Below are 20,078 nucleotides of genomic sequence, written 5' to 3'. Positions count from 1 at the left end.
CATCACAAACCAGCAAGCAAAATCCCCGCCTTTCTAAATGTAGTGGATATTGCTGGTCTTGTGAAAGGAGCTCACAAATGGGCAGGGCTTGGGAAATGCCTTTTTATCTCATATTAGTGCCTGTGATGGAATCTTTCATCTAACATGTGTTTTTGAAGATGATGATATCACACACATGGAAGGAAGAGACATAGAAATAATACATGAAGAACTTCAGCTTAAAGATGAGGAAATGATTGGTCCCATTATAGATAAACTAGAAAAGGTGGCTGTCCAAGGCGGAGATAAAAAACTAAAACCTGAATATGACATAATGTTCAAGGTCAAATCCCGGGGTATAGATCAAAAGAAACCTGTTCGTTTCTATCATGATTGGAATGACAAAGATTGAAGTGTTGAATAAACACTTATTTTTGACTTCAAAACCAATGGTCTACTTGGTTAATCTTTCTGAAAAAGACTACATTAGGCAGAAAAACAAATGGGTGATAAAAATTAAAGAGTGGGTGGTCAAGTATGACCCAGGTGCCTTGGTCATTCCTTTTAGTGGGGCCTTGAAACTCAAGTTGCAAGAATTGAGTGGTGAGGAGAGACAGAAGTATCTGGAAGCGAACATGACACAAAGTGCTTTGCCAAAGATCATTAAGGCTGGGTTTGCAGCACTCCAACTGGAATACTTTTTCACTGCAGGCCCAGAAGAAGTGCTTGCATGGACCATCAGGAAAGGGACGAAGGCACCTCAGGCTGCAGAAAAGATTCACACAGATTTGGAAAAGGGATTCATTATGGCAGAAGTAATGAAATATGATGATTTTAAGGAGGAAGGTTCTGAAAATGCAGTCAAGGCTGCTGGAAAGTACAGACAACAAGGCAGAAATTATATTGTTGAAGATGGAGATATTATCTTCTTCAAGTTTAATACACCTCAGCAACCAAAAAAGAAATAATAGTTTTTGCTCAGATAAACATAAAACTTCCAGAAGTCATATGATTTTTTACAATTAAGATTTCTGAAGGGGTGAATACAGTTGGGAAATGGGCATCTTCTACAAACCAATTATTTTTTATTTGTTTAAAAATTATAAAGTTCAGAGGGGGGACCAAGGTGGCGACGGGGCAGTAGGGAAACGCCACAGCTCTCTCCAACCAAAAAGAGAGTTTGAATTCCAATGCTTAATCTCCCCAAGAGACCGACAACAACAAAAAGACGAACACTCAGAGAAAAACCAGAGGCGGAAAATAACAAAAAAAGAAAGAGAGGAAAAGAAGAATTTCAAAACAGAGAAAAGCGAAGACCCTTCCCCCAACCTTTACTGGCCGCGCGGCAGTGCGCCAAGCTGCCGGCCAGCCTGCCCAGCGGTGGCTGCCGGAGCCCCAGAGACACAGGGGGCTGCTTGCAGATCACCAGGTACCGGTTTGCAGAACAGTGGATCACAAGGAACAGAGAAACCTACCAGCCAGGAGTCTCCACGAGGATCCCACCCCCACCCCTCACACTCCACCAGAGCAGAGAGGCTCCATCCCACCAAAGCCGCTTGGCACCAGCAGCTCGACAAAGGGACCTGTCGGCAGACCACCGCCCAATCGCGTTCGCAATGACTCGGCGGGGGCCGCCCAGGTCCCAGAGGAACAGGGGGCTGCCTACAGATCACCCACGCAGAAGTCTCCTGAGGCACTGGCGTCAGACCCACCGGATCTCTACAACCTGCAAAGAAGCCGCCTGAGCGTGGACACTGTAGACCCGACAGCTTCGACAGAGGCAGAGACAGAAAAGAATCACACAGAACCACCACCGCCCAACCCAGCCCGCAACCACCCCAACTGAACTCGGATTGTAACAACAACTGATGACCTACACCACACAGAAACAACCAGCTCCAGGGTGAGTACCCCACAGGGGACAGTGTATCCCTCAAGGGAGACCAGAGCTGGAGGGAATCCCCAGACCCTGACCAAACTCCCTACCCCAGCACCCGGACCACAGGACCCATTAAACCTGGGAACTGTTCGAGAGCTCCACCAGCCCATGGAGCACACTCTGCTGGCCAGGCCAGAGGAAGAATGCCCCTGGAAGGGAGCTTAAATGCCCAAGCCAGGAACAGCGCCCCTGGGTCAAGACTACCAACAGTAGAAGAAATTTGAACTGTGTCCTCCAGGCTGCATAACCTAGGTGGTATACACATCAGCACAGGCCTAACGAGTGCTCTCCACGCTGGAGCCGGAACCGGGCCCGGGGATCCGGCGCCTGAACAACACAACCAACTCCTCCCAACTGAAGTAAAAAGCTGAGCATACGCCTCAACAGAGGGGAGAAAAACAGAGAACAGCACTCCCCGGGAAGCACGCCTTTGACAATAAAAGATGTGGAGGCCCAGGACAAGAGAAGCCCAAACCCCACCAAAACTCCACCCATATACCCTAGGCTGGGAATTGGGCAACACAGGCTGCCGGCACCTGATAGTAAGCAGGAGCTCAGGCTGTTAAGGCGGCTCAGCAGTAGAGTGATAGTCTTGGATGTATGAGGCCCTGGATCTGATTCCTCAGCATCACAAAAGCAAAAAGGGTCAGAAGTGGTGCTGTGGCTCAAATGGTAGGGTGCCAGCCTTGAGCTGAAGAGCTGAGGGACAGCACCCAAACCTAGAGTTCAAGCCCACAACCAGCCCCAAATAAACAAACAAAAACACATCAGGAGCCCATAGCAGACTACAGTATTTGGGAGAGTGCATCCAGAGCATCTGATCTTCACAAGAGTACCAGTAGGAGCAAACACAAGCAGTCTAGCTGCTCAACTCTTCCAAAGGCAGGAATTGCCAGCAATCTACAGCAGAGAGCTGAGAATCCTAAGTAAGTCAGAATAGCAGCTGGAAATAGGCTCCCAACAGAACCCAGATCAGGCACAGACTCTCTCTACCAATACAGAATCAGCAACCAAGCAAAGACAGACACACCAAAACAAAATTGCAGAGCAGTCTCCTGAACCCCCATGCGAAAATCACAGAGAAAAATCACAATGTTTACCACCACCCAGGACAGGAAGCTCACCTCAAAAGCCAGCAGCCACGCAGGGGAGAGCCCCAGTGGGAGCAAAGCAGGAATGGAAGACAAAAGGTACATCCAAGGGTTGCTGGAGGCAATGCCTCAAGAAATAAAGTGAGAAATTGATCAGAAATTGAAAGAGCACAAGGATGAACTATCAAAAGAGATACAGGATATCAAACAAGAGTTGGATGCAAAAATAGAAGCTGCACAAACCTCAGTAAGAAGTGAGATAAACGCCAAATTAGAGGTAATGCATACCTCATTGAGAGGCGAGATCAGTACTCTGAGAACCAACATTGAATCCATAAAGGGTTCCATTTCCTCCATGCAAACCACAATAGAAGCCATGGTGAACAGAGTGAATGAAATGGAAGGTAGAGTGTCAGATACAGAAGACAGAATACACCAACTGGACCAAAAAGTGACAGATATGGAAAAATCACTCAAATTAAACCAAAGGGAAATTCAAGAGCAAGCAGATAATGCTAAGAAATTTAACCTTCGCATAATCGGAGTGGATGAAGGTGAGGAATTCCAGAGCAAGGGAATGCAACACCTATTTAACAAGATAATCAATGAAAATTTTCCCCACCTCAAAAACGACCATCTTAACTACATCACAGAAGCTTATCGAACATCCAACAAGCAAGATCCCAGGAGAAACACTTCTAGATACATTATAGTAAAAATGATAGATCTGAATAATAAGGAAACAATCCTGCATGCAGCAAAAATGAAGAAGGAGCTATACTACAATGGGAAAAAAATTAGAATCACTGCAGATCTCTCCACACAAACAATGAATGCAAGAAAAGCCTGGGAAAGCACCATACGAGCCCTGAGAGCCAATAACTGCCAACCCAGACTAATATACCTGGCAAAGTTAGCATTCACATTCGATGGAGAACTGAAAACTTTTAATAGTAAAGAAAAACTAAATGAATACATAAACATTAAGCCAGCATTACAAAGAATTCTGAGAGGGGGGACAGAACCTGAAGAAAGCATCCAGGAACTCGGACCTACCCCAAACAGGCGTTACTCAAAGTCTAACTGAGCAAGCACAGGAGGAAAGGAAAGAAGAAAAATTAAGAAAATGAAATGGCAGGGACAACAATGCATCTTTCTATACTTTCTCTTAATGTAAATGGGCTGAATTCGCCAATTAAAAGAAAACGAACTGAGGACTGGATCAGAAAATAAGACCCATCCATCTGTTGCCTTCTGGAGACCCACCTCTCAGCCAAACATACAAACAAACTCAGAGTGAAGGGGTGGGAAAGGATCTACCAATCAAATGCCCCCAGTAAGAAAGCAGGTGTAGCTATCCTCATATCTGACAAAATAAACTTTTCATTAAAATCAGTACAGAAAGACAAGGACGGACACTACATATTAATAAAGGGAACAATCCAAGAGGAGGATATAACCATCATCAACTTATATGCCCCAAATATTGGTGTACCCAGATATGTCAAACAAATGCTCTCAAACTTACAGAATAAAATAGATCCCAATACGATAATACTAGGAGACTTTAACACACCACTCTCACCAAAGGACAGGTCTACCAACCAGAGGATTGGCAAAGAAGCTACTGAATTAAGTGAGGCCATACTTCAAGTGGAATTAACTGATTTCTCCCTAGTATTTCACTCTAAAACAACACAGTACACATTCTTCTCAGCAGCCCATGGAACTTTCTCCAAAATAGACCATATCATAGTTCATGCAAGGAACTTAAGCAAATACAATGGGATTGACATAATCCCCTGTATCCTATCTGACCACAGTGGAATCAAGCTAGCTCTCAATAACAAAGCATACCGCAGAAATTTCTCTAATACATGGAAATTGAACAGCACACTCCTTACCAATGCCTGGGTAACAGAAGAGATCAGAGAAGAAATAAAGCATTTCCTACAACTCAATGAAAATGAAAACACCTCACAAAGAAACTTGTGGGACACAGCAAAAGCAGTCCTGAGGGGCAAATTTATTGCCCTCAGTGCCCATATCAAGAGAATGGAGACAGACCAAGTAAATAATCTCCTGTTGCAATTAAAACAGCTAGAAAAACAAGAAAAAATCGGACCTAAATCTACTAGACGAAGCCAGATAACCAAATTAAGAGCAGAGATTAACCAATTAGAAAATCAGAAAACCATAAGCAAAATAAACCAAACAAAAAGCTGGTTCTTTGAAAAAGTAAACAAAATTGATGGCCTGTTGGCTAGATTAATTAAAAAAAGAAGAGAGACAACCCATATTAATAGGATTAGGGATGCCATGGGAAACATCAGAACACATACCCAAGATATCCAAACAATTCTAACAGACTACTTTCAAAAGCTATATTCTCTAAAGGAAGAAAACCGGGCAGAAATGGATGTATTTTTAGAGAAATACAAGTTACCCAAACTGAGCAAATAAGAAGTTAACCAATTAAATAAGCCAATATCCTGTAATGAGATATAGGAAGCTATCAAAATTCTTCCAACAAAAAAAAGCCCAGGACCAGATGGATTCACAGCAGAATTCTGTAAGACCTTTAAACAAGAACTAATACCCATACTCCTCAAGCTCTTCAGAGAAACAGAGAAGGAGGGAGCTATCCCAAACTCATTCTATGAAGCCAATATCACACTCATCCCCAAACCAGGCAAAGACCCAACCAAAAAGGAGAATTACAGGCCAATTTCCTTGATGAACACAGATGCAAAGATCCTTAAGAAGATTCTAGCTAACAGAATCTAGAAACACTTAAAAAAATTATCTATGACCAGGTAGGCTTCATCCCAGAGATGCAGGGATGGTTTAAACAAAGAACTCCCACCCATCTGGTTGAACCACTACTAAATGTCCCCATGCTGCTGATCACATATATAGTATATAACATGTGAGCACCGTTATAAATTACAGACTGTGATAGACAATTTGCTCCAGGAAAGTTAGAATGAACTTGTGACTTTAAATGAGCATCAGTATTCCATAATACTGTGAATTTCCGGAAATTATGTAATCACTTAATCACAATCAAAAAAAAAAAAAAAAAAGAACCTCGGGGAAGGGAGGGAGGGGATGGTAGGGTGAAAACAATGGAGGGGGTAACAATGTTCAAGAGGAAGTGTACTCATTACCTCACTCATGTAACTGTAACCCTCTGTATAGTATCTTTACAATAAAAAAATTATAAAGTTCAGTGTACCTCCAATGAAATATATGATACTAAATGTGAACAGCTTTGCTTTTCACATGATTAAGACCCTACTCCAAATTATAGAAGCTTTTCAGAAACCATATTACACTCATGATACTTCATTAATCTCCATCATGTATGCCAAGCCTGACACATTTGACAGTGAGGACAATGTAGCTTGCTCCTTTCTTGAATCTACAGATAATGCATGTTTTACAGTACTCCAGATGTCTACACTAAATAAAACATTGGACAAATCAAAAAAATTAAAACCTTTAAAAGGAGAACTAAAAAGAAAAAAGAGTTAATCTGTATAATGTAATTTGGTTTCAATGCTATTCTGCAATTAGATACAAATTGGGAAGAACAAGCTTGTTCTGAGATCTTTAGTTTCTTAAGTCTGGGTTCTTGGTACAGTGATTCCTACATGTAAAGAAAAACTATGCTATTTCAGTTTAAAGGTTTTCTAAGAGTTAATTCAGACTACAGAAAAAAAAAGAGTCAGCTTTAAATTCCAGATGGCCAGGAGAGAAATGGTTGTTTCTCAGTGGCTCTAGGTTTCAAAAGGGTTAACTTAAATGGAAATTAACAATGGGATTGGCCTTAAAATGAGGACTTGGAAAGAAAACTTATCCAAAGCATTTGTTTCAAAGTGGAAAAGGGAAAATTAGGACTACTTAACATTCACTTCAAGTCGGGCGCTGGTGGTTCACACCTGTAATCCTAGCTACTCAAGAGGCTAAGATCTGAGGATAGCATTTTAAAGCCAGCCTTGAGCAGGAAAGTGCGTGAGAGTCTTATCTTCAATAAAGTACTCAGAAAAAGGTGAAAGTGGTGCTGTGTCTCAAGTGATAGAGTGCTAGCTTTGAGCTGAAGAGCACAGGGTCAGTGCCCATGCCCTGAGTTCAGGCCTCAGGACTGACAAAAAAAAGTAGGGGGGAGGGAGGAGATAGGTGTAGGTCATTAGAACCCCCAAGAACAGCTAGCAATGGCATTCTATACCCTTAATTTTGAAAATTTACTTTTTCCATCCAATACTTCAGCAGCAGATAAACTTTGGAAAGACCTGAAAAAATTGATTCTTTACCTCAACATATATGCTGAAAGGATGACATTGGTAATAACTAGAGACCCGGAACCGTCAAAGTATGGGGTGGTGGTTATTCCTGTGTGTGCACAGGTTCAGCGGACATCTGTCTACCTACCCTGAAATGAAAACCCAGAAATAAATAGAAAATGCATCCAATCTCCAGGAACCTCTGGAGAAAATGTTCAAGAGGACTAAAGACTCAGGGAGAAAGAGAAACAGGGAACCTTCCCACCTGGGGACCAGTGAAGAACCTTTCTCTAGAAAGCGTTCTCTGAGAGATGCTAAAAGTTCAAAGGACAGGAAGTGAATGCATCATCATTGTTGATAATAAAGATGGTGCTTATTCAGGTGGTTGGTGCCTCCTGCTCAGTATAAGCCTCTGTTTGGGAGGTTCCTATGCTGGGTAAACTGTTGCACTTAAATTGTACTGTGATATGTAACAACTCAGAAATGGGACCTGTCCAGTGATATAAAGATGGAGTTAAGATATTTAGTCATGTTGGGTGCCAGTGGTTCATGCCTGTCATCCTAGCTACTCAGGAGGCTGAGATCTGAGGATCGCAGTTCAAAGGCAGCCCAGGCCGGAAGTGGTGAAAACCGGAAGTGGTGCTGTGGCCCAAGTCATAGAGAGCTAGCTTTGCGCTAAAGAGCTCAGAGACAGTACCCAGGCTCAAAGTTCAAGCTCTATGACCAAAAAAAAAAAAAAAAAAAAAAAGACCATGAATGAAACTTCTTTTTGTATCAAAGAAGGCTCTTCTGTGCAAAATGTTCTAACACAAAGTTTAGTAGGACATGCTGTCAGTTTAAAAGAGGAAAAAATATAACTCAGGGTGAAATTAGTTGTCAAGAAGATGAGATTTTAGAGAATGAATTAACTTTGGTCCTTGAATTTATAGTTTACTGTGAGTGTTCATGCTTCAGCTGTGCAAATGACCTTAGCAATTGCTCATCACTGACAACACGCTGATTGCCTCAAGGAAAAAGAGTTGTCATTGGCTGTTCTTTCTTTTGTGGATGAAAGGTAGGTGGCTCTCTAAAGACAAATTATCTGTTGCTGTTATGTTAGGAGAATGGTGCCTGTCTGTCTTAGTAATTTGACCCATCAGAATAAGAGATGCATAAGACAAGATCTCACTTGATATTGTGTTAACTTAATGCTGTTAAATACATAGGGCTGTAGCTGCAGCTTTATTCTGCCTGTCCCTAGACTTGAATAAGGTGTCCAGAAAGAGTGAAGCAGACTACTTTGTATTTTCAACCATGTGACAGATAAATAAATCAAGAAATCAATCAACAAATCAATCAATCAATGAAGAAATGAAAAAGGGAAGAACAATAATTTGATACATTGGAACTGCCACAGATTCTTTGCTGTTGAAAAACCATTTAGGATGTGAACTGTTTGAAGGACTGAGATGCTTTTAGATAACTGGCAATTCTGAAAGGATTCAGAACCAGCTAGAGCAGCTCAAACAGGAGCTGAAAAAGTTAAAATTCAGTGATAACTGGGGACTTCCAGAATAGTTTTCCTGTTTTGTTTTTTTTTGTCTTTTCTGGGCCCAAGATCCTCTATTTTATAGATTATCAGGCTAGCCTCCTTTCTATTTCAATACTTATCTTCTATCATGGAGCATATGCTAGCTCAAACAGAAATGAGAATTATGCTTTCTGAAATCATAGGAAAAGGGGCGATTGTGAGAGCCCCCAAAAGCTGAGCTGTGAGAGCAGAAAGGATTGGGAGGATGGAAGGCCTCCTCTGAACATGAACTCTTAGAATCCTGAGAGCTTCCTGGAAAGGTCAATCCCTTCTGGATTGATAGGACTTCAGATTTCTTTCTTGGGTGTAGGCTAATTCCACAGCAGACAAAAATCTATGTGAACTCTAAGTCATTTGCTGCTTACACCTGCTGCTTAAGATGAAGGAGTTATTTATCACTTGAGGGAGATGATACCACACAATGGGTGCTTGTGATTAAGACTGTATTGTAGTATTGGTGCTTGTGATGTCAGGGAAATGGTGATCTCACTATGTACACGAACACCCCTGTGCTCTACTCAATAAATACTTTGTCCAATGGACACAGGGCACCGGGAGCTGGCAAAAGGCTTCAGGCTCCTGGTGCCCCAAACCTCAATTCCAGGAGCTGGTGTCTGTTCCGGCCTCATCCCAGGTTGTCCCAAGTTGGGACAGAGCTTCCACTCAAGCTCAATGCGAGGGAAGAAATCCCTTCCACACGACATCCATCAAAACCTCAGTCAGCCTCCTGCCATGGGCAGCCCACTGTCCCCGCCCAAGGGACCTCCGCAGCCCTTCACCCAGGTCGACTTTGATAAACAGAACACTAAGGCATGTTTGTCAGCCCTCGGTGCCGTGGCACCATTTATTTCATCAAGAACACACGCGGGACCTTTGTGTTCCTCATCTGCATATGGCTGCCACCCGTCCTGGTGATTGTACCAAATATGTGACAGGCAAAGTCAGACCTCCAGAATCAAGTGACAGACTAATGCTATGATCTCCACCCAGTCCTGTCACCTCAATAAGATGGGTCACAAGTCTTCATCACAACAGACAAGGAGCTAAATCTGGGCTTAGTCCCAGGAGAACAGCTCCGGAGGAAGTCCCTCCATCTTCTCCCGGAATGTTTCCTCAAAGGCTTGTGTCTGGGCTGGGGTGAAGTGGTTCTTCCAGTCCCCCGTGATACCTAGGACATGGAAAAACAATGACACCAGACTGGGTCAGGGCAGGAAGGCACTGTCTGTCCCCTCCTGTCCCTTCTGCCCTCTTCCTGCCCCCAGGGTGAGGCCACAGATCTCCCTGGCAGATGGACTCCACAGCAACCATGCTCCATGTCCAGTGTTCTCTTCTCAAGTTCTGTCCCCTGCCACCAGAGGGGCACATCCTCCCCAGATGTGTGGGAGTCAGGAAGCTCAGGATATGGTCTCATAGTCACACAATAGCATTTTCATTTAATAGGAAGTTGAATAGAGTTTTTGTATAATAGAGTTAAGTATGTGTACATGTGTGCATGTGTGTGCATGTGTATGTCTATACAGGAGTTTGAACTCAGGGCATAGGTGCTTTTTGGGAATTATTTTCTGCACAAGCCTCATGCTCTACTACTTGAGCCACAACTCCATTTTCTGTTTTTTGGTATTGAACTGGAGAGAAGGAATCTCCTGGACTATGCTACTCCGTCTGGATTTGAACTGTGATGCTCAGATCTCAGGTTCCTGGGCAGGTAGGATTACAGGCTTGAGCCATGGACACCCAGCTGGTACTTATACTTTGTTTTCTTTTCAGATTCACATACTATCACATTACTTGTTTGTCTGTTTTAGGACTTAAATCTGGCTCTGGGCACTGATCTTGAGCTTCTTTTGCTGAAGGCTTGGCATTTGAGCCCCAGCTGCACTTCTAGTTTACTTTGTTTTAACACAAGCTGGAAGAGAACATCCAGCCTGTTCCTGGCTGATCCCTGGTCAGGAGTGTGTGGTTGGAAACCAGATTTCTTTCCCTGGCTTCCAGTACCTCCTTCCCTGGGACATTTCCATACCTTTCCTGGTGATTTTGAAACCAGCAGGAACAAGCTCCTCTGGGAGACGAGGGAGGTTGGACATCTTGTTCTCCTTCATTGCCTGGAAGGAACTGTTCTCCGGGACCAAGTCCAGCTTTCCGGGTTCCAGCGCCTTCCCTAGGAACCCACAGATCCTCTCTACCATGCTCCTCGGGTCCTAAGGAGAGAAAAACAAAGGCTCGGGTATGAGAGGCGACAACAGAGCAGGAGTGAGGAGGAGGGAGCAGGAGAAGAGAGAAACAGCAGAAGACACTGGCAGGAGAGAGGATGGGTGGCCTGTGGAGTTGGGGGCGTGACTCAGTGGGTAGAGCACCAGCCAAAAAGCAAAACATCAGGTACTGAGTTCAAGACTCCATCTTGAAACAAAAATAAAAAAGAAAGAAAGGGAGGATGAGAGGAATGCAGGAAGGAATAACACACAACAGGATGTAGAAAGTTGACATAGAAGGTGGGATGGAGACTGAGGGGAGGATACTGGGGAAGAAGATACTGGAGAAACAGGGGAGATGGGAGAAGGGGTGAAGAGGGCAGTGGTGGGGTGTATGTAAAATCAGTTGTTACCTTTTTCATCTGCTCATAACTGAGTATCAGCACGTTTTCCTTTTCCCTCAGGGACATCCAGCCCCGGACGTGATCAAATCATGACCCGTAAGGCACTGCAGGGGGAACAGTGGGGCAGTGTTAAAAGTCTGCACCATTCCCGATCTGCATGGTGGTCTCAGCACTGATTGCTCTGGTCCCTGTCACCTTCACCAGGGTGTAAATGACAAATAAGTCTTGTCTCTTTATAGCCTCAAACAGAGAGCTCTACCGAGTACTGGTGGCTCACGCCTGTCATCCTAGCTACTTAGGACACTGAGATTTGAGGATCAGTGTCCAAACCAGCATGGGCATGAAAGTCTATGAGACTCTTATTGCCAATGAACCACCAAAAAACCAGAAGTGGCGCTGTGGCTCAAGTGGTAGAGTGCTCACCTTGAGCTAAAGAGCTGAGGGATAGCACCCAGGCCCAGAGTTCATGCCCCATGAATAAGAGAGAGGGGGAAGGAAGGGATAGAAAGGGAGGGAGAGAGAAAGAGAGCAAACACCAGCACTGTGTAGCCAGGACATGGATTTCTAAGCAATTTTTTTCCTGTAGCACAACCTTTGGCCCATCTGAAGCAGGTCACCAAAGGCCACACCAAAACCTCTGACCAGGACAGAGTTCCGCAGGCCCTCACAGAACTCAGGCTGAGGGCCTTCCATGCCAAGTTGGCTGAAAACCATCACTTGCACACCTGAGCACAAATTCAAGTACAAGGTCTGAGCTGTGACACATGCACATGAGGCACCTCCCATGCCTGCCCATGGCTCCCCGCAGGTCACTCTACAGAGGTCTTGGTGTGGTTTATTCTACTGCAAACATCTTTGCTTGAAATCAGGGCCAGAGCACTGTCCCTCGGTTTCTACACTCCTCTCTACCACTTGAGCCACACCTTCACTCCCTGCATCATGATGATTGAGTGGGTATGAAAGTCTCAAGGACTTTCTGCCTGGGTTGGCTTCCAACTCTGACCCTCAGCTGTAAGCTCCTGAGATTATAGGCATGATATACCAGCCTTGAATATAGATCTTAGTGGTAAGAGATGCTGAATCAGGGGAGAAACAGCTCATGAAGCAACTCTACTAGTTGTGAAGATAAACCCAGAGGGCCTGAGACACCAGATGATGAGGTACATAGAGCACAGATGTGGGGTCCCCCACCCTTCATACCCACCTCAGGCCATGGACCCCTGACAGAACCATGGAGAAGTGACAAAATTACAAGCATGAGGAATGACCCAGAACTTTTGCATGACTAGAAACAGAGCGATCCCAACTTCAAGTGAGAAACTCTGACACGGACAGCCAAACAAATTTAAAATATAAAAATATACAGGGAAGGTAGAGTTGGGTTGTGTGGGAAGCCAGTGAGAAGCTGTGTGCCAAGATCTGGGAGTAGAGCACGCAGGGTGGGATGGGTCCTCCATGGCTACGGAAGCTCAAGGGGCTCAAAACACTTTGGGACCTTCCATCATGGGAGAAGTCTGGTGCTGCCTTTAGCCAATGTGAGTTCTGGGATGAGGAAGCATTGGACCCACAGATGGTAAGATTTAAAGGAGACCTTGGAGAGTGGGGTCCCATAGGCACTCAAAGAGGTTTCCATCCTTCTCCATTCACTTCACAGTCTACTCACCTTGTCCTTGCAAGAACCATTCAAATATTTGTTCCAGTGACTCTGGTTTCTTACCCAGATTTGTAAAATGCCAGAAATAATAACCAGAAATAAGGACATCCTTAAGATTTCTGATGACATAGATCATCTTTAAGGGAGCAAAGGGAGAATTAAACAATATTCCCATCATTTCTTGCACTCTTGGTGTTCAGACAAATTCTAGCCATTATTGCTCCAACATTGAAGTATCTGTTGATCTTTTGGTTGTGCATTAATTTATGAAATACTTTTCAGAGTTCCTACAATCCAATCACTTTGCCAGGAATAAATCAATGGTGGGACAACACATTTCCTAAGTGTATCTGGAATATTTATCTACTAAACACTGGAGAGCAGATGCTGGTTAGCTTTTCTTGGCTGCAGATTTAGGATTTGTTCTGTGAACATCATTGAAACATCTGGGCATGGGTGGCTCTAAGCTGTAACCACAGCTACTCAGGCAGCTCAGATCTGAGGATCATAGTTTGAAGCTAGCCCAGGCAGAACAGCTCATGAGACACCCATCTCCAATTAACTACCTGAAAACCTCAAGGGGAGCTATGGCGCAATCTGGTAGAATAACAGCTTTGAGTACAAAAGCTCAGGGACAGCTGTGAGTTCAAGTCCCAGGAGTGGCACAAAAACAAAACAACAAAAATCCATTGAAGGAGGCTGCTGAAATGATACAACAGAGATTTCACAGCACAGGCGCCCATTTCTATGGTGTTCACGAACAAATCTAGGTAGCCTTGTGCCAGGGAAGAGTGTGCATCGTGTGTAGTGTGGGCTGGGCTGGGGAAGCGGGACAAAGGCTCCTGGTCTGGTCTGGCCATGAGCACCAGGTGTTTATTCACTGCACAGCCTTCAGAGTCAGGCCACTGACATCAGGTTACATGACATTGAAACCACATAAGCTCAATTTTCTTTTTTCTTTTTTTTTTTACTCAGGACCTAGGTACTGTCCCTGTGTTTTTGTGTTCAGTCTGGTGCTTTACCACTTGAGATGCTACTCCACTTCTGGCTTCATTTTTGATAGATCATCAGAGATAAGAATCACCTGGCCTTTCCTACCTGGGCTAACATCTGATCTTGATCCTCAGATCTCAGCCTCCTCTTTAGCTGGGCTGTCCACACGAGGCCTGGGTATCCACTTAAAACACAGTTTGTTTAGTCTTTCTGTTAGTCATCCAGTTCATCTGGCAGGGATTACAGAGCCATAGTCCACATCTTGGACTCTGGTTTGGTCTGAGGACACTGAATTCATGAAGGAGAGTCTGGGGTCCTCCATGAACTACAGAGGGAGAATGCCAGACCTGCTGGCTATGTGCATTTTTAAGAGGAAAAGGCCTTGATGGTACAGCTATTGGGCTCTGAGCACTGACCTTGGCCTTGGCAGTGAAGAAAGACTTGGGGAACAGTTGGATGTGGAGGTGGAAGGGGATGAGGGGGGGACCCTCCTTCCTCTCCACTTTCAATTTTTATCCAGTTTCAGTCTCGATCCATGGGGAATCAAGACCTGTGGGTACAGATTGAACCCAGTTGGGATCCCCCTTGGTGTGAATCAGAGAGAGAACCTCAATCAACCAATGGGTTCCTGGGGCAGAAAGAAAAGCAGAGGTCACTCATTTCTATCTGAATACACAATAATATATATATATATATATGTATATATATACACACACACACACAAACCCACACACACACACATACATGCTTACACACACACATACTTATACTGGTAAAGCATATGTAACATCGACCTTACAGATATAAATTTTCTCAGGTATGCAATCTGATATGGATAAGTAGTGTTTAGTTTATTTTAATCATAGCTCACTCAGTGCCAGTATTTTGTCAACTAATAAGTCTACACTGTCCATGAAAACTGAATATTGATTTGCTTGCCACCTGCCCCATCATTCTCTTATCACACCAGGACTTTGGTAGTTCTGGGCCTTGTATGTGAGTGCAATAGTACACAGTTTGTTTGGTTTTTTTTTGCACTATGGCCTTGAATCATCGGGTTTCAAATGTCAAAATGCCCTTATAATAGTAGAGCATGGGTCTAAGTAGGAAGCATTATGCTCACTTTTGGTCCTCAGCTCCACCCATTTCTGAGCTGCTCCCTGCCCTGGAATTCCTGCCTTACAGCTGGCCCCTCCCTGTCTCTACCCAACCCACCTGAGCTCCCACCTACCTCACTTCCGACCCCCAGCCCCTGCTGCTGCTAGATAGTGGAGGTGGTCATGAGCTCTCTCTCTGGGGGAGAAATGGCTCCTGTAATAAACCTTGTAACCATCTTTCTGCTGTGCCTGCCTGCCTCTGCATGGTCCCCTGGGAAGGATGTGATGGATCCTTCCCTGAGCTGTCTGCATTTTCAACAGTGTATAATATTCCACTTTGATCTCTCAACTTGCTTGGGATTGTGCAGCCATTTCTCTGTGGATATTTGGGTTTAATGCAGCTGTCAGCTGTTGCTGAAATCCTGCAGTGCCCCCACTGGCTGTGGTTTTCAGCACATTTCCCTTGCAGTGTGCCCTCAGTGCTCCCTCCCCACTCCCCGTGCCCCTTCACACAGGCTCCCTGGCCTGCCAGTGCCTTGTGTTTACCCCAAGTTTTCCAGGTCCTAACTATGGCCCATCATGATTCTTCTATTTGAGATCATGCTTTTTCTCCAGGTAACCTCAAAATTATCCTTTTCGTATAATGAACTATGGAGCACCTTTAAAATACCTATTTAAAAAAAATCTGCTGCCAACCCTGGAGCTTGAACAGGGCCTGAACGCTGTGCATGAGCTGTTGCGCTCAAGCCTGGCACAATACCACAGGGCCACAGGTCTTCAATAATCAGCTACTACACCATTCCTACGTTAGACACAGTTGGGAGTGAGGTCACAGCTCTGGCTTTTCCCACCCAGCCACAGCTCCCTCTGCTCACCTGATTTGGGGTAGGTCACCGTGATGATGTCTTCGTCCTTCAGCACCAGCTCCTTGTGGACTGCTTTTATGACTTCAGGGTTGAAATCCACAACAGGGAAAGGAATGCCCTGGTACCACATGTAGTCCTGACCATGGCAGAGTCCTGGGTGCCTGGCTCTTGGTCCCAGGCCACTGCCACTGCCACTGTGGAAGTGGTGACAGAGTCTGGATGGTGAAGACAATCATTTACTAAGATTAATTGATGATAAAAAACCCTGTGATTGTCCCCACGGATTTTTATTGGGTAACTGTGAAATCATGCAACGGGTGAACTATGCTCATCTGTTCCTCAGTTCAAGGCAGAAAACTAGAAATACAAGAGGAAATAGGCTAGGGTATAAGATTACCTAATATTTTTTAATGCACTAATTCATTATTTTGAGAAGAGGTGTAGATATCAGAAAAAATCGTGGAGAGGGAAGTGCCGGACTTCTGGATCAACACCCCAAGTTCAATCTACTAATATCACTCCAAGATCTTTGCCAAGATTCCTCAATGCATTGTCCTTCCAATTTCCTCTGTTTCCCCTAGGATCTCTCTCCACTCCAGGATGTCAGCCATGATCCCTCAGGTCATGGGTCTCCAAGATTCCTTAGGCCCCTGGATGCAGGGACAGTTTCTCAGACTTTTTTTCTTTATCCTGACCTTGCAGATTTGAGAAACAACAAATAATTCTGTAACTTTATGGGGATGGTGTGTGTGTGTGTGTGTGTGTGTGTGTGTATATACCACAGAAACTGATTTCTCTCCTTCCTTCCTTCCTTCTTTCCTTCCTTGTTTCCTTTTTTTTTGTACTTGTTCAAGGGGGTTGAACTGGCCCTGGGTTTCTCAGTTTTTTAGCTCAAGGCAAGCGCTCTACCACTTGATCCACAGTACCACTTCCTGCCTTTTCTGTTTATGTGGTGCTAAGGAAGCGAACCCAGGGCCTCATCAATGTGAGGCAAATGCTCTACCACTGCGCCACCTTCCCATCCCCCAGGAACCCATGTCTATGATGTTCAGGAGCGATGAAATCTAGGTAGCATTGCACTGGGAACTCTTTGGGGTTGGCCTGGTGTAGGCTGTACCTGGGAAGTGGGTTGTTCTCTCTGGAGGATGAATCCATTTTTTTTCCTGTGGCTTGAACTCAGGTCCTGGGCACTGTCCCTGTGTTTTTGTGCTTAAGATTAGTGCTCTACCATTTTAGCCACAGCTCCACTTTTTGTCTTGTTGGAGATGAGTCTCTTGGGCTTTGCTGCCTGGGCTGGCTTCCAACTTTGATCCTTACTTCCTAATTAGCTGGGATTACAGGTGTGTGTCACTGGGGCCTGGCTTTTTTTTTTCTCTTCAAGTCCTGGGCTTGAATTCTGGGTCAAGGTGCTATTCCTGAGCTTCTTTTGCTCAAGGCTAGCACTCTACCACTTGAGTCATAGGACCACGGCCGGCTTTTTCTGTTTATGTGATGCCAAGGAATTGAATCCAGGGCCTCACTTATATGAGGCAAGCACTCTACCACTGAGCCAACTACCCAGTGCTAATTTATTTATTTATTTTTTTAAATTTAATTTAATTTTATTTGTGAACATACTGTACAGAGGAGTTACAATTACATGGGCAGGATAATGCGTACATTTCTTACCAAGCATTGCAGCCTCCTCCTTTGTTTACCCTTCACATCCCTTCCCAGCCTCCCCCCTCCCCCCCAATCCCAATCCTTCTCCTTCCCCTCCCCTTCCCCCTCCCCTGCACCGACGTTGTAAAGCTCGTTTTGGACATGCCAACTTGTACTTCTCATTGTTGCAACAGGTCCACCTGTATCCTTAAACAACTCATTTTTCCCCATGTCCTCCACAAGTTATACTGACATCAAATATAGTGAAAGCAGGGGTTATACTGTGGGGGAGGGACATACAAAGCAACAAAGAGATAATCTTATGAATGCGTTAGAAACACATGCATGAAAGAAAAAAACATTAAAATACACATCTAAGGGTTCATTTTCCTGACATTACATTATCTGACCTTTTCTGCTTGACTCATACATATACTAGATATTACAAATAAGGGAAACCATGGGACCTATGTTTCTTTGGGCCTGGCTTACTTCACTTAATATAATTTTTTCCAAGTTTTTCCATTTCTTAACAAATGGGGCAATGTCATTCTTTCTGATGGAGGCATAGAATTCCATTGTGTATATATACCACATTTTCTTGATCCATTCATCTACTGAGGGGCATCTGGGTTGGTTCCAGATCTTAGCTATGGTAAATAATGCTGCAATAAACATAGTTGTGCTGGTAGCTTTAGTGTGGTCTTGTTTGTAAACATTTGGGTAAATGCCCAAAAGTGGGATTGCTGGGTCATAGGGGAGTTCTATGTGAAGTCTTTTGAGGAACCTCCATACTGCTTTCCAAAGTGGTTGAACAAGTTTACATTCCCACCAACAATGAAGTAAGGTTCCTTTCTGTCCACATCCCCTCCAGCATCTGTTGTTGTTAGAGTTCTTGATTTTTGCCGTTCTAACTGGAGTGAGGTGATATCTCAATGTTGTTTTGATATGCATTTCTTTTATGGCTAGGGATGTTGAACATTTCTTCATGTGTCTGTTGGCCATCCTTCTTTCTTCTTCTTCAGAGAATTTTCTCTTTTGAGCCACAGCACCACTTCAAGTTTTCACCACTTACCGCCTGGGCTGGCTTTGAACTGCGATCCTCAGATCTCAGCCTCCTGAGTAGCTAGGATGACAGGCATGAACCACTGGCAGCCAGTCTGACCAAATATCTTAACTCCATCTTTATATCACTGAACAGGTCCCATTTCTGAGTTGTTACATATCACAGTACAATTTTTAAGTGCAACAGTTTATCCAGCATAGGAACCTCCCAAACAGAGGCTTATACTGAGCAGGAGGCACCAGCAGTCTGAATAAGCTCCATCATCATTATAAACAACAATGATGCATTCATTTCCTGTCTATTTTAATGTTAGCTGCTCTAATTGTTCTTTTAATAATTGCTTGTACAACCACCATTTGTTATGTGTCCTGTAAATATGTCTAAAACCTACTGTAGAACAAGCCCCACCTCTGGACTCTAAAGTGGCAAAGACTGCTATCCCATCCCTGACTAAAGTTAAAGGGCTAATGACATTGTTTGGCCTGGGAATGCTTTTGCTGATGGTTTTTCTATGCCTTCCTTGCATTATACATGCACTGCAAAACTCTTAGGAGCCAGCCAGTTACATAAGATCAAGCTCCAAGTAAATAAATTTCCCCGAGAGGAACCGCAGCCAGAGACAGGTAAGAGGGGGTGCCAGTCGGACCAACCTAAGACAGGGACTTCAGCTTTGCTCTGAAGAAGTTCCCGATGACGGGAAAGACAGATAAGGCAATCTACCCAACCTAAGACAGGCGGGTTCACTTCTTTAGACAAAGACAGGTGTTGGGAGCTGACAGTAAAGCTTTAAAGGTCATCTTGACCCCTGTGCTCACTTGAAGGCACGTACAAGGAACTGGCTTACTTGAAAGACACCAGGTGCCCGGGATTGCTTTGCTATGTCTGCACAGTTTGTTTTAAATTTTACGGCTTGGGACATTTCTAACTCTAACTGTGGTGGGACTGATGTTTATTATTGTGCTAGGTCAGGGTGAGAGGTAACTGGGACAGGCTCTTATGCACAAGGGCCCTCCTTCCCCCCAGACTTGCCTCCAACCCCCTGTGTGGCCAAATGTAATCCTGTTAAAATAACCTTTACAAAGGAGGGGGAAAAGATAACTAACTGGGAGGTGGATCTGCCATTAAAACAAAAAGGGTGAATATGTGAGGGGTAGCAAAGATGGCCCTGAGAGGAAGTTGAGTGGGCAAAGCCCGATTTGCTTTGGTTCAGTGTGTAAACAACTCATGGAAGCTTAGGTGCATGTTAAGGTGTGGCCTTTCAGCGATTGGTTGGTTCCATTTCCTCTCCTCCCACACAGTCTTT

General features: G+C 44.3%; 1 protein-coding gene and 1 pseudogene across 3 annotated transcripts; one reads left to right on the top strand and one right to left on the bottom strand.

Moving 5' to 3' along the window:
• The first annotated feature begins 208 nt into the window (after window positions 1–208).
• LOC138812569 (obg-like ATPase 1 pseudogene) lies at window positions 209–1,031 on the top strand (annotated as a pseudogene).
• An 8,658-nt stretch (window positions 1,032–9,689) lies between these two features.
• LOC138812567 (3-alpha-hydroxysteroid sulfotransferase-like) lies at window positions 9,690–16,277 on the bottom strand. 3 transcript variants are annotated; one of them, XM_070000535.1, is made up of 5 exons: window positions 16,078–16,277; window positions 14,522–14,733; window positions 11,468–11,562; window positions 10,886–11,063; window positions 9,690–10,033 (listed from the first exon to the last, which is right to left on the bottom strand). In XM_070000535.1, exons 3-5 carry the CDS (start codon window positions 11,522–11,524, stop codon window positions 9,921–9,923), a joined length of 348 nt encoding a protein of 115 aa, XP_069856636.1. In that variant the 5' UTR covers window positions 11,525–11,562; window positions 14,522–14,733; window positions 16,078–16,277; the 3' UTR covers window positions 9,690–9,920. The 3 variants fall into 3 exon arrangements, with proteins under 3 accessions (XP_069856636.1, XP_069856637.1, XP_069856638.1); XM_070000536.1 differs by lacking the exon at window positions 14,522–14,733; XM_070000537.1 differs by lacking the exons at window positions 14,522–14,733; window positions 16,078–16,277 and adding an exon at window positions 13,122–13,145.
• Window positions 16,278–20,078: the final 3,801 nt, after the last annotated feature.

This window comes from Dipodomys merriami, unplaced genomic scaffold (assembly GCF_024711535.1).
Source record: "Dipodomys merriami isolate MVZ:Mamm:240054 unplaced genomic scaffold, mDipMer1.0.p SCAF_57, whole genome shotgun sequence".
Taxonomy (NCBI): Eukaryota; Metazoa; Chordata; class Mammalia; order Rodentia; family Heteromyidae; genus Dipodomys; species Dipodomys merriami.
The sequence above is the reverse complement of the archived record's forward strand: the minus strand, read 5'-3'. Positions and strand labels throughout refer to the sequence as shown.

Excerpts from the sequence above, each read along its gene's own strand:
- LOC138812567 (XM_070000535.1), bottom strand. The coding sequence starts at position 11,524 with ATGTCCCTGAGGGAAAAGGAAAACGTGCTGATACTCAGTTATGAGCAG. Across the intron at positions 11,064-11,467 it reads GTTATGAGCAGATGAAAAAG|GACCCGAGGAGCATGGTAGA; the intron begins GTAACAACTGAT and ends TTCTCTCCTTAG. Across the intron at positions 10,034-10,885 it reads TTTCAAAATCACCAGGAAAG|GTATCACGGGGGACTGGAAG; the intron begins GTATGGAAATGT and ends TCCATGTCCTAG.